This window comes from Nothobranchius furzeri, chromosome 6, assembly GCF_043380555.1.
Source record: "Nothobranchius furzeri strain GRZ-AD chromosome 6, NfurGRZ-RIMD1, whole genome shotgun sequence".
NCBI classification, from domain to species: Eukaryota; Metazoa; Chordata; class Actinopteri; order Cyprinodontiformes; family Nothobranchiidae; genus Nothobranchius; species Nothobranchius furzeri.
The window spans coordinates 44,887,378-44,902,103 of NC_091746.1; the positions used below are offsets into that span (position 1 = coordinate 44,887,378).

General features: G+C 44.0%; 1 protein-coding gene across 2 annotated transcripts; it reads left to right on the forward strand.

The window, feature by feature from the left end:
* Window positions 1-7,941: 7,941 nt before the first annotated feature.
* On the forward strand, window positions 7,942-13,383 carry LOC107396817 (uncharacterized). 2 transcript variants are annotated; one of them, XM_054744211.2, is made up of 4 exons: window positions 7,942-8,270; window positions 9,957-10,047; window positions 12,688-12,892; window positions 13,012-13,383. In XM_054744211.2, exons 1-4 carry the CDS (start codon window positions 7,998-8,000, stop codon window positions 13,292-13,294), a joined length of 852 nt encoding a protein of 283 aa, XP_054600186.1. In that variant the 5' UTR covers window positions 7,942-7,997; the 3' UTR covers window positions 13,295-13,383. The 2 variants fall into 2 exon arrangements, with proteins under 2 accessions (XP_054600186.1, XP_070408343.1); XM_070552242.1 differs by having other exon boundaries at window positions 7,944-8,270; window positions 9,957-10,077.
* The last annotated feature ends 1,343 nt before the right edge of the window (window positions 13,384-14,726 follow it).

Genomic DNA, 14,726 nt, shown 5'->3' on the forward strand with positions numbered 1-14,726 from the left:
GCAAAATATTATGTTTTCTTTAATAGTCTCAGGACTTTTTTGTCACATTGAGGGTGTGGATGGCAGCGGACCATGTGTGGTGGAGCAGATCAGGAGGCAGGAATGCAGGCACGGATGAAATAAAAGTAGTTTTAATGGCAGAGCGAGAACGGCAGAACAAAAAACACTGACAACAAACAATGAACCGACAAGACAATGGGAAACAGACATGGCTTTATAGACTGGGGCATAATGGGACGCAGATGAGCTGCAGGTGTGTGGGGAGAGAACCAGGTGAAAGCAATAACTAATCAGGGAGGAGGGGCAGGAAGGAGCAGGGGAGGACACCGGACCTGACTGGAGAAGAACACACACACACACACACACACACACACACACACACACACACTAAGCTGGGGAATGACACACGCAAACACCGAGCTGGGGACAAAGAGGCTGGAGCTACAACTGGAGGGGCTGGGGATGACCTGAAAGGCTACAAACAGAAGGCACATAAATAAGACGCAGACAATGGACACACTCCTCCTTGAACCGTCACCTTATCGTGGTGGAGGAGTTTGAGTGCCCTAATGATCCTAGGAGCTATGTTGTCTGGGGGCACTTAGTGCCCCTGGTAGGGTCTCCCATGACAAATTGGTCTTAGGTGAAGGGTGAGACAAAGAACGGTTCGAAGGATCTTTCATGGCGGTTAAAACGAAGAGTCGGAGTACCCGGCCCGGAGGGTTACCGGGGCCCCACCCTGGAGCCAGGCCTGGGGTTGGGGCCCCTGAGCGAGCGCCTGGTGGCCGGGCTTTCGCCCATGGGGCCCGGCCGGGCCCAGCCCGAACCGGATACATGGGCTCGTCCAACTGTGGACCCACCACCCGCAGGAGGAACATGAAGGGTCCGGTGCAATGCGAATCGGGTGGCAGACCAAGGCGGGAGCCTTGGCGGTCCAATCCCCGGACAAGAAAACTAGTCTTTGGGACATGGAACATCACCTCGCTGGCGGGGAAGGAGCCGGAGCTTGTGGCAGAGGTTGAGCGGTACCGGCTAGATATAGTCGGACTCACCTCGACACATTGCATTGGCTCTGGAACCCGAGACCTGGAGAGGGGTTGGACACTCTACTTTGCTGGAGTTGCTCCGGGTGAGAGGCGGAGGGCTGGGGTTGGCTTTTTGTTAGCCCCGAGACTCTCTGCCTGTGTGTTGGGGTTTACCCTGGGGGACAAGAGGGTAGCTTCCTTGCGCCTTCGGGTCGGGGAACGGGTCCTGACTGTGTGCTTATGGGCCAAATATCAGTTCAGAGTACCCACCCTTTTTGGAGTCCCTGGGACGAGTGCTAGATAGTGCTCCATCAGGGGACTCCATTGTCCTGCTGGGGGACTTCAATGCTCACGTGGGCAATGACAGCTTGACCTGGAGGGGTGTGATTGGGAGGAACGGCCCACCTAATCTGAACTCGAGCGGTGTTTTGTTATTGGACTTCTGTGCAAGCCGCAGTTTGGCCATAACGAACACCATGTTCGAACATAAGGATGCCCACCGGTACACTTGGTACCAGGGCAGCCTAGGTCACAGGTCGATGATAGATTTTGTAGTCGTATCATCTGACCTGCGGCCGTATGTTTTGGACACCCGAGTGAAGAGAGGGGCGGAGCTGTCAACTGATCACCACCTGGTGGTGAGTTGGATCAGATGGCAAGGGTCTGCTGGGAACGCCTGGCAGAAGAACCTGTCAAGACGGTCTTCAACTCCCACCTCCGGCAGAGCTTTGACCACGTCCCGAGAGCAGTGGGGGACATTGAGTCCGAGTGGGCCTTGTTCCACTCTGCGATTGTCGAGGCGGCTGTTGCTAGCTGTGGTCGTAAGGTGGCCGGTGCCAGTCGTGGTGGCAACCCCCGTACCCGCTGGTGGACACCAGAGGTTCGGGGAGCCGTCAGGCTGAAGAAGGAGGCCTACAGGGCGTGACTGGTCTGTGGGTCTCCGGAGGCAGCAGACAGGTACCGGATAGCCAAGCGGGGTGCAGCAGTGGCAGTTGCCGAGGCAAAATCTCGGGCGTGGGAGGAGTTTGGTGAGGCCATGGAGAAAGACTATCGATCGGCTCCAAAGAGGTTCTGGCAAACTGTCCGGCGCCTCAGGAGAGGAAGGCAGCAACTCGCTCACACTGTTTACAGTGGGGATGGGGAGCTGCTGACGTCAACTGAGGCTATAGTCGGACGGTGGAAGGAATACTTTGAGGAGCTCCTCAATCCCACCAATGCGCATTCCGAGGAGGAACCAGAGCAGGGAGGCCTGGGGATGGACTGTCCGATCTCGGGGGCAGAAGTTGCTGAGGTAGTCAAACAACTACACAGCGGCGGAGCCCCGGGGGCGGATGAGGTTCGTCCTGGGTATCTCAAGGCTATGGATGTTGTAGGGCTGTCATGGTTGACACGTCTCTACAACATTGCGTGGTCATCGGGGGCAGTTCCTAGGGAGTGGCAGACCGGGGTGGTGGTCCCCATCTTTAAGAAGGGTGACCTGAGGGTGTGTTCCAACTATAGGGGGATCACACTCCTCAGCCTCCCTGGAAAGGTCTACGCCAAGGTACTGGAGAGGAGGGTCCGATCGATAGTTGAATCTCAGATAGAGGAGGAGCAATGTGGTTTTCGTCCTGGCCGTGGAACTGTGGACCAGCTCTATACCCTTGCAAGGGTGATGGAGGGGGCATGGGAGTTTGCCCAACCAATCCACATGTGCTTTGTGGATTTGGAGAAGGCTTATGACCGTGTCCCCAGGGGCACCCTGTGGGGGACGCTCCAGGAGTATGGGGTGGGTGGCTTTCTGTTAAGGGCCATTCAGTCCCTTTACCAGAGGAGCGTGAGTTTGGTCCGCATAGCCGGTAGAAAGTCGGACCTGTTCCCAGTGAGGGTTGGACTCCGCCAGGGCTGCCCTTTGTCACTGGTTCTGTTCATCACTTTTATGGACAGAATTTCTAGACGCAGCCGTGGTGTGGAGTGTGTCGAGTTTGGTGGCAGGAGAATCTCGTCTCTGCTTTTTGCGGATGATGTGGTCCTCCTAGCATCATCCAGCTCTGACCTTCAGCTCTTGCTGGGTAGGTTCGCGGCCGAATGTGAAGCGGCTGGGATGAGGATCAGCACCTCCAAATCTGAGACCATGGTTCTCGACCGGAAAAGGGTCGCTTGCCACCTCCGGGTCGGGGGAGAGGTCCTACCTCAAGTGGAGGAGTTTAAGTATCTCGGGGTCTTGTTCACGAGTGAGGGTAGGAGGGATCGGGAGATCGACAGGCGGATTGGTTCGGCGTCTGCAGTGATGCGGACGCTGAGCCGATCTGTCGTGGGGAAGAGGGAGCTGAGCCAGAAAGCCAGGCTCTCGATTTACCGGTCGATCTACGTCCCAATCCTCACCTATGGTCATGAGCTTTGGGTAATGACCGAAAGAACGAGATCGCGGATACAAGCGGCCAAAATGAGTTTCCTCCGTAGGGTGGCCGGGCTCAGCCTTAGAGATAGGGTGAGGAGCTCGGACATTCGGGAGGGACTCGGAGTAGAACCGCTGCTCCTCCGGATCGAAAGGAGCCAGTTGAGGTGGTTTGGGCATCTGGTCAGGATGCCTCCTGGACGCCTCCCCGGGGAGGTGTTTCGGGCATGTCCTGCCGGCAGAAGGCCCCCGAGTCGACCCAGGACACGTTGGAGAGGTTACATCTCCAATCTGGTCCGGGAACGCCTTGGGGTCCTGCCGGAGGAGCTGGTGGACAAGGCCGGGGAGAGGACGGCCTGGAGCTCCCTAATTGGGATGCTGCCCCCGCGACCCGGACCCGGATAAGCGGAGGAAGACGAAGACGAAGACGAAGACAATGGACACATGAGGGCGCTAAGAGACACAAAAGGGGAATCTAAAGAGGGATGGAGGACATCAGGAGACACATGGGGAAAGACACAGACGCAGACCATGACATTTTTATGACATTTTGTGCTGTTTGTGCACAAATTTATTCAAAATGTCAGTTTTTCTTTCAAAAAATCTAACATATTTTTTTGAAAACCTTAGTGCATGAGTTGCTGTTTTACATAAAAAAATGCAGACAGCCACAAACACACACACACACATACACACACACATAAAACGTTCACACACTAGACTGACAATAAAATATGTCTGCTTCAAACACACCCTGTTGATTAAAAGTCATTAAATGGTGTAGGAAAACAGAAATTTTGTTTGAAAGGAAAATCTAGCAGCAATAATTTTTTAAATAAACATGTTATTGCTTTGTAGTAAAGGTGGATGATTTAAGAGGTTGAAGAACCTTAGAAAATGGTGACAGAAGAAACATTTTAACAGAACTGAAAAGAAAATGGGAAAAGAGACTTCTGAAAATCATTATTCTTTAAATATACATTGTGTCAGCATAGTGGCGAAAAACAAATAGTAGCTCTGCGAAGAGAAAGTGGATCCAAAGCTGGAACTGAAAGTTGCCCTCCTCATCCAGCAGCTCTATTCTGCCACATTTATGGGGTGATCCATCTATTCTTGGAACAGAAAAGCCCTGACAGGCTGAGTGGAGCCAGAGAGACACAAAACACTTTAGTAATCGTTGACGTTAACTAGGAACAATGGAGAGGTTTAAAAGAGGGTGGGTTGTGTTACTTTATGTTGCTAATATTGACATTAAATGTCTATCTTTTACAATAACATGTCACGTGGCAGGGTTTTCCTTTAACTACTGAATGCACTAAAGATTAAAATGCTGTGTGTCACTTCTGTGGTTGTAAAAACCGCTGACAATTGTATGAAATATTTTCTCATACTTTGGGTGGCGTGGAGCTGAATTGACATGCAGAGAAAGGACGTTTTCAGCTTATATTGGGTCAACAGCAACAAACTCAAGGGGGGAAAGTCACAATCAGTTCATTTATTATTAATAATAATGAGCGTTGAAAGAATTAGCTGGAAACTGCTGAAGACCTGCAGAAATAAAGAGGATGCTGAGAAAAAGGGGGCGGGGGAGGCTGAGAGCAGAGAAGGAGGGGAGCAAGTAGGAGGGAAAGAGAAGGATAATGAAGACATTAACCCAGAAACAAAACAAAAGAAAAATATACAGGTCATTCTAAAATAATTAGCATATTGTGATAAAGTTCATTATTTTCTGTAATGTACTGATAAACATTACACTTTCATATATATTAGATGCATTACACACAACAGAAGTAGTTCAAGCCTTTTATTGTGTCTAATATTGATGATTTTGGCATCCAGCTCATGAAAACCCAGAATTCCTATCTCAAAAAATTTGCACATTTCATTTGACCAATAAAAGAAAAGTGTTTTTAATACAAAATAAGTCAACCTTCAAATAATTATGTTCAGTTATGCAATCAACACTTGGTCGGGAATTATTTTGCAGAAATGACTGCTTCAATGCGGCGTGGCATCGAGGCAATCAGCCTGTGGCACTGCTGAGGAGTTATGGAGGCCCAGGATGCTTTGATAGCGGCCTTAAGCTCATCCAGAGTGTTGGGTCTTGCGTCTCTCAACTTTCTCTTCACAATATCCCACAGATCCTCTATGGGCTTCAGGTCAGGAGAGTTGGCAGGCCAATTGAGCACAGTAATACCATGGCCAGTAAACCATTTACCAGTGGTTTTGGCACTATGAGCAGGTGCCAGGTCGTGCTTAAAAATGAAATCTTAATTTCCATAACTTTTCATCAGATGGAAGCATGAAGTGCTCCAAAATCTCCTGATAGCTAGCTGCATTGACCCTGCCCTTGATAAAACACAGTGGACCAACACCAGCAGCTGACATGGCACCCCAGACCATCACTGACTGTAGGTACTTGACACTGGACTTCAGGCATTTTGGCATTTTCCTCTACCCAGTCTTCCTCCAGACTCTGGCACCTTGATTTCCGAATGACATGCAAAATTTGCTTTCATCCTAAAAAAGTACTTTGGACCACTGAGCAACAGTCCAGTGCTGCTTCTCTGTAGCCCAGGTCAGGCGCTTCTGCCGCTGTTTCTGGTTCAAAAGTGGCTTGACCTGGGGAATGCGACACCTGTTGCCCATTTCTTGCACACGCCTGTACACGGTGGCTCTGGATGTTTCTACTCCAGACTCAGTCCACTGCTTCCGCAGGTCCCCCAAGGTTTGGAATCGGTCCTTCTCCACAATCTTCCTCAGGGTCCGGTCACCTCTTCTCATTGTGCAGCGTTTTCTGCCACACTTTTTCCTTCCCACAGACTTCCCACTGAGGTGCCTTGATACAGCACTCTGGAAACAGCCTATCCATTCAGAAATTACTTTCTGTGTCTTACCCTCTTGCTTGAGGGTGTCAATGATGGCCTTCTGGACAGCAGTCAGGTCGGCAGTCTTACCCATGATTGCTGTTTTGAGTAATGAATGGGAGTTTTTAAAAGCCTCAGGAATCTTTTGCAGGTGTTTAGAGTTAATTAGTTGATTCAGATGTTTAGGTTAATAGCTCGTTTAGAGAACCTTTTCATGATATGCAAATGTTTTGAGATAGGAATTTTGGGTTTCCATGAGCTGTATGTCAAAATCATCAATATTAGACACAATAAAAGGCTTGAACTACTTCAGGTGTGTGTAATGAATCTAATATATATGAAAGTCTAATGTTTATCAGTACATTACAGAAAATAATGAATTTTATCACAATATGCTAATTTTTTGAGAAGGAACTGTATAACTTAAGTAAAAAGGCAGAGCCAAAACATTGAACTATTTAAAATGGAAATGGACAAAATGGGAAGATTATTTTTTAAAAAAAAGAAAGAAAATGGAGAAAGAAAGTTTATATGCTTCAGCAAAGTATATTAGTATTTATTTAGTCAATGAAAAACTTAAGCTTTAAAACTGTGTAGGCTTCCTGTAGTATGATTACACGTTTGTCTCTACTGATATCTAGTGGATATTTATGGTTACTACATCTGCCGCTAATTCTTTTGTATGATCTTTTCGGGTTATTTCCTTATTTTGTTTTACTTGTTCTTTTTTTTTAGTTGTATATGCATGCTGAACATGAACATAGTCTTCAACAACCACTGCCTGCTTCAAGGTCTCCACCATAGTCTCTGTCCCAAGGAAGCCAATGATCACTGGACCTGTGGCTCTGACATCTGTGGTCATGAAGTCACATGAGAACCTGGTTCTCCCCGACCTTACAACCCTCTCAGCCCCCTCCTGGCCCTCATGCAGTAGGCCTACAGAGCCAACAGGAAAGCTCACGAACATGGCATTAACAATTTTCTGATTGTGATTAGTTGCTGAAATAACGTAGACGGTTAAATGCTTGGGTTAGACAGCTTTACATCACTTTGTAAAATATTGTGGTCTCTTATTTCTTACCAGGGGAACTTGATTACCATTTCATAAAATTGGAATAGCCTACAGGGTCTCTAACAGCATTGTTCATTGGAGGAATTAAATAAATGACATCAACAATTTCAAAACAGATAAGATTGGAGTTCTGCCTATGGATCAGTTACAGATAGCTGAAAATTAGCTTTCATTTTATCTATTTAAAATAAGAGTTGTTTAAGGAGTATTTAAGGAGCTATTGTTTCTCCAGTAAGATTTCTGTTTCAGCTATCCATAATGTATACTCCAGATAGGAGTAATACATTTAGAAAGGAGGTACTGCAAACCCAGGAAATATGACACCATTTGTCTTAGGGATAATTACATCTAATATAGCCTATCTGAAGTGTTTGTGGATAATACGTTTTAAAAAGGCAACCATAAATTTTAAGGATTTTGAGATATATCAAATCTCCTTCTGACTTGTGCAGTTGTTTCTATGGTTTTTCTTAAATATAATATATTTACTAGTATTGGCAACAACATAGGTTGATAGTTGATGTATTTGGTTCTCAGCTAAAATTGAGAAAGGTGCGGGTCAGTGAGCTGATTTTACCAGCAGAGGGCAGCGATACGCCGCGGCCTTTGTTGTGACTAGCCTCCAAAGAAGAAGAGGAGCAAAGCTACTTTACATTATGGCGGAACGCTTTCGGGCTTGTGTTATTTGTGGACATAACTCATCTACGTTACATATTTTACCAAAGAAAGAAGAGCTGAGGAAGAGATGGTTGGACTTTATCTATGGAAACCCACCGCCGTACTATAATAGTCACCTGGTGATTTGTTCCAAGCATTTTGAGCAGAGTGACTTTACCAACTACGGAGCCTACAGTAGCGGGTTTGCTTCAAAGTTGTCCTTAAAACCTGGATCTGTTCCGTCACGACGGTCCACTACCAGCTCACAGCCTGTAAGTGCTAAAAACATGTCCGCCTTTTCTTTTTAATTAATCTGTTCAAACTCCACACGACAGCACCAACGAACAAGGTTGGCTAGCGTACTCTTAGCCTCCTAGCTGCTATATTTTGTTTTGGTGTTTGCTGCAGGAGACAAAACACGTACAGCAGAAACGCAAACGCATAAAAGCGTTTAAATATATGTCTATGATCTTCAAATAAATAAGCAGTGAGGCAAATGGAGTTCGACCGATATTGTTTTTCTTTTGCAGACACTGACGCCAATATGTAGGAGTCAATTTCCATGGCCTATATCCAGACCTTTACACCAAATTTCATGCTATAATGTCACAAAAAAAAACATCAGTTGATGCAAAAGAAAAAAAATATTGGAGCTGAATCCGTTTTTTAACTCTGCATTTAACCGAAAAACAGGCAATCACAATAAAAATGCCAGGGCTCATTCTACCGGACCAGGGCATTGCAGGAGAATGTTTGAAGAAGAAATTTATTATTTCTATTCATGTTTTGGCGTCAAACTTCCATAATGCCCCTTTAAAATAATCAGGCACTTAACAGGAGGAACTACAAACAGGAACATTACACTAATGTTGAATATTAAAATGTCACTGTTTGATATTTAACAAGACCCCAATCAGCTAAAATTTATAATTGTAAATAGAAACACATGTAAAGCTTCCTGAGCCTTTAAATGGTCTCTCAGTCTAGTTAAATTACTGAAATAAATGTAATTTTGCACAGTATTCTAATTTTTCCAGCTTCACATAATTGTGTGTTTTTAGTGACATTTGTGTTGTTGCTAATCTAGTAATGGATACATAAATAAAAATCCTTTACAATGACACTAGAAGAGGCACAAATCTGATGAAGGACTTACATTTACTAACTTGGGTCAGACCCAACCACAGAAGAGCTGAAGCTGGGTGGTAAAGACACACTGGCAGTTCTAGTAACACCTGAGCATGTGTGACGTTTGAGACTGATGCATCAGTGTTACAGCGGGACTAAAGACATGATCAGAAACATGTTACAGGATGATCTAGGAAGGTAGAAGATCGTGACATCTGAGCAGTGAACAGTTGAGTGGACCTTCAGAACGTCCCGCTGTCATGCCAAGAAGGCTACGGCTGCAGATTCACGCCTGCAGCAGCGAGTCTGTAGCCTTAGATTATTCATCACGCCTTCCTCGTTCTTTATGGGCCGTGATGCGCTTGAATGAAAGCATCTACCTCTTTAGCTCCCAATCAGCTGATGACAGCTTCAAAACGTCACACTGCTGAATTAGTAACGCACACATTTTCTTATCAGTGACGGAAACGGCATTATGATAAAAGACGGTAATTAACTGGATTACTCGTTACTGAAAAAACTTTTTTTTGGTAACGCCATTATTTTAAATGCCGTTATTCCCATCACTGAAATATATATATATATTTTTTTTAATGGCAATATCAGTATATCCTGATGACATATCAGCTGAATATATCGATCTACCCATAGTGGCAAAGCTGAATTCTGAGCCCAGCCACCTTGGGCTATTATGCTAAATTTCTGCAAAGCTTCTCTACAGCCGACTTATTCACACTTCAGTCTAATCTAGCCTGTGGCTTTTTGCTAATATTACATTTATGTTATCAAATTTTCTAATTGTTGTTTCCTTACATTTTTATGTCTTCCAGAGCACATCAGAAACATCGCTGCCTCCTGTTCATACCAGCACTCAAACAGACCCACCCAGCCGTTCCTGTCGGGCAACACAGCTTTCGATGGGTACATTACGTAATCCTTTTAGAAGCAAAGGTTTGTCATGTAACTCTTATTAATAATGTTGACTGTGACCATTTGTAGTGTTGGTTTTTTTCTAACACAGTTCCATATAGACCCATTGAAAGTTAACACCTGGGTAACTGCATACATCCACTAAGCTGGAGGGCAAGAACCTCATCTCCAGTCATAGTCCAGACCTGTATCTCTGCAATTTAAGCAAACAAAATAAAACCTAGTGATCTAGATATTTCTTCTTTAGATTATCTAACACATCTTTGTGAAGATGAAAAAAAGAAACATTTCAAAGCTAACGGTGTTTAGCACAAAGTTACCAGATGCCTTTGAAATAGTCAGCGAACCGTGGGGATGACAGTCCTACAACCGGGCGTCTGGACTTGATGCAGCTGTACCGAAGGTGTAACAAGATGTCTTCTAGGTTTTGCAAGTTAATGCTGAACAATTGTTGTGACACAGCTCGTCTTTGGAGATTAACAATAGAGATGCTTCAATCCGATCACGTGATTTTCAGGAAATCAGAATCGGTGGGGAAAGTCGGATTTAACCATATAAACAACAAACACTACTTTTATTACTTCATTCTAAGAAAGAGATTTTCAAACGAAAAAACAATGGCTTAGTTTTTCTACATCAGTGTCCTTTGTTTGGCAGACAACACCATGAGTCCCACAATTTAAGGTAGTCTGGGAATCCACGCACCATAACACGCAGCAGTTAGCTAACAGAGAGCATACAGTACAGGCCAAACGTTTGGACACACCTCATTCAATGTGTTGTCTTTATTTTCATGACCATGGCAGATTTTCACTGAAGGCATCAAAACTATGAATGATCACATGTGGAGTTATGTACTGAACTAAAACAGGTGAAATAACTGAAAACATGTTTTATATTCTAGTTTCTTCAGAATAGCCTCCCTTTGCTCTGATTACTGCTTTGAACACTCTTCACATTCTCTTGATGAGCTTCAAGAGGTCGTCACCTGAAATGGTTTTCCAACAGTCTTGAAGGCGTTCCCAGAGGTGTTTAGCACTTGTTGGCACCTTTGTAAATTGTCATGGTCATGAAAATAAAGAAAACACATTGAATGAGGTATTTCCAAACTTTTGGCCTGTACTGTACTTGTCACCTCAAGAGAGAACATGTCTGTAATTCGGATGTATTTTTAAATGAACAGCAAAGGGAGTGTAATACATATGTGTAATGTGTGCAAACACGTAATTTAACGAGGTGGAAAAGGTAGTGCTGTGTTCAACACTGATGCACCACCTTAAAGAAACTGACACTGCTCAGTTCGCTGCAGCAGTTCAGCTAAGCCAGCTCACTAAAGGACACATGGAGAATCCAAGAAATAGTCTACAGGCAGCAAAAATGCCAAGAAAGCAGCATATTTACCACACTGGATGAGTGTCTGGTTGTAAACGTCAGGTTCTGCAGTCTCCTGTCGCAGTGATAATTATTATCATTATTATTATTTAAATGGTAAATGACAATTCATTTTTACAAATATTCCTTCTATTAACACATTTCTTATTAATGTACTTCTTAAACAAGATGTTTTATGGCAAACAAACTAAAGAAGTGATATTAATACATAAAGAAATGCATTAATGATAAAAAAAATAAATAACTTAAAGGACAACTCTAGTGTGTTCTCCTTTCTTCTTAATGCTTTTCTAAAGTATCGGATCGGGACTCGGGATCGGCAGATTCTTAAAATCAAACGACTCAGAATCATGACCGGAATATCCCTAATTAACAGATGCTCCTTTTATTCTGATGAGCAACGTAAACACAAACAAATGACATTAGCGGCTGCCCGCTCCAATCACCCAACACATTTTGTGTGATAATTGTAAACGCTGTGTGACCACACCGCAGGTCACACACAGAATGACACACCACACCGGTGTTGTCATTTTCACGCACACGTTTATTTCTCAGGACTGATCAGCCTACTGCTCCTCCCCGGCTGCTGGATCCGCTCGGGCAGTCGGTTCTCCTCAGCTCCTTGTCTCTGCGGACATGTGTAATTATATAATAAAAGTACGTAAGTCACTACATGACTATAACTGGTTTGTTTCTGGACATATAGGGCAGATATTTTATTTTTTTAGTTCTGTCACGAGACTTTGTCTGCCATGATGTGTGTGGTTTATCCACTAGAATTAGCTGTTCAGAGTGTTTTATCAGCTGGAAACATGTAACATTTTACGTTTTCTGTCGTCTTTTCATCTAACTGTGCGGCCTACAGCTCCACCTGTGTTAACTATGCTGATAGATTGAGTTTAGTTGCTATTTAGCTCTGTTTATCGACAGCTAACAGATAAACACAACGGTGGTCGACGGGGAGATGTCGCCTTCTTGCCCTCCAGCCTGAGGCTTGGGGACGGGGGTGTGGGCATGTGGCATCATGCTTCATACGTGCAAAAGTATGATGCATTGCAAATCAATTTTAGAATCCAGAAAGAGTTTCAGGTGTGCTACTTTACTTTACTCGATTGATTCCCAACAGTTATTATCGTTTTGCTTTTTGTTGGGCCATTATGGTTTTATTGTGAAATACTGGAATCACCTTAGCAGTACCCTGTAACGTCACAGTAACACACTTTTATTGTACTGTAGGTACCCAAACAGAGTCCACCATGACAAGCGCTGGTGACGCACCATGGGGGCCCGGTATCGGCTGTGTTCATCCACGTCCATGTGAAATGTCTCGCTCGGATGAAGAGGAAGAAGATGAAATCACCACAGTAAAAGTTGAACTCCACGACCCAAGCTATGATTCAGCGCAGTCAACAAGCGATGTTCCTGAACCATCTCAGCTGACGTATGTTTTTGCTTGTAATTTCGTCACAAGGTCAATGTTTATATTGATGTGTTTCCATCTATTATTATGTTTTTTAAACTAACTTTGTGTTTGTTTATATTGTCATTTGTCTAACCCAGGGACACGCCTCTAGCTGAATACACAGAGTCCAAGTGCATTGTATTTGAGAAGAACCTCATGGAACTTTTTGAAACATGTCCAGTGTGCAACCGGGTCTCGGAGGTGAAGACCTACAGACTAGGAACCTTTTTGTCCGTTAAGCAAAAATGTCATCACTGCAATTTTTCAAAGAAATGGAACAGCCAGCCAGAGAATGGGAATACAGATATGTCTTGTCAATATCTACCAGTTATTTATATATCAGCATCAACCGATATACCACTTAAAGTAGAGCAGGTTTAAAGTCAGGCACGTCCACGGGCAGCCTGGTGTTGCATTTTATTTAATGTATATGTGAAAAACATCTGCCTAATAAATGCTGTAAAACATTATTGTCAACTGACATTTCTTTTATTTACCTGTTTTGTATATTTTATACTTGGTCTGTTTGCTGATTTGTTTAACTTTGGTTAGTGTATGAAGTAAGGATGAAGGAGATAAATACATTTCACTGTAATACTTAGTTGTTGGTAATTAAAGTAAAACAAAAAGGAACTTAGGAGTACAAGAAATACCTTCTGGACTCCTTGTACTGGCTTCAGTTCTGTCCAAACAGCTGATTTTACATTTAAGAACAATTTTATCCATCTGAAACAGGAAAAACTAGCAGATCAGTCACTTTTAGAACATATTTTAGTCTATTTTTTAATGCATTGAGCTATGATGAGCCCATAATATAATCATAAGTGCTCAAAATGCAAAAGAAAACATTCCTTTTTATTTTCATGCATGGCATGTAAGTTAAGGGGTCAATGTTTTCCAAAAACCAGAGAACGCCCTATTCTCTCGGCCCAATACGGAGATGCTGATGCATGCTTTTATCACCAGTAGAATAGACTACTGTAATGCCCTGCTTTCTGGACTTCTCAAAAAGAGCATCTCAGGTTTACAACTTCTACAAAATTTGGCAGCACGGTCCTGATGAAGACCAGGAGGCGGGAGCACATTGCACCGGCTTTGGAATCATTGCATTGGCTCCCTGTATGTTTCAGGATACATTTTATGGTTCTTCTAATGGTTTTTAAGTGTCTTAATGGTCTTGGGCCTTCTTATCTCCCAGAACTGCTTTTACCATATGAACCTTAACAGCCTCTGCGCTCCTCTGGCAGGCATCTCCTGGTCATCCCTAAAGTCAGGACACACACTCACGGCGAGGCGTCCTTCCAGTATTACGGCCCTCGCCTCTGGAACGAGCTGCCAGAGGACCTCAGGGCCGCAGAGAATGTTCATGTTTTTAAGTCCAGGCTCAAGACCCACCTATTTAGGTTAGCTTTTATCTAATTATTTACTACAGCTTTATTTCTCGTTTTACATGATTATATTTTATTACTGGCTTTGCATGTTTATATGATTATATTTTAGCACAGTTTCATTAATAATATTAAAATTTTACTGTCCATATGAATTTATTATTTATTTTCTTACATTTGTCATTTACATTAGCTCTTTTATTTTCATATCTTTACTCATTTTAATCCAGTGTTTTCTCTGTAGGGGCCCTCTGCCCTGGGGGAGGTTGTCGACTGTTGCTACCTGGGCGCTCTACAGGTAGTGTTTAAGTGGAGGTGGGGGTCTGTGCTCCCCCTCCTTTGACCGCCCTGACTTAGTGTGGAAGACCTGATGCTGCCGGGGCAGATGGCTCCTCTGATGGCGTTTCCTTGCCTTACCTTACTTG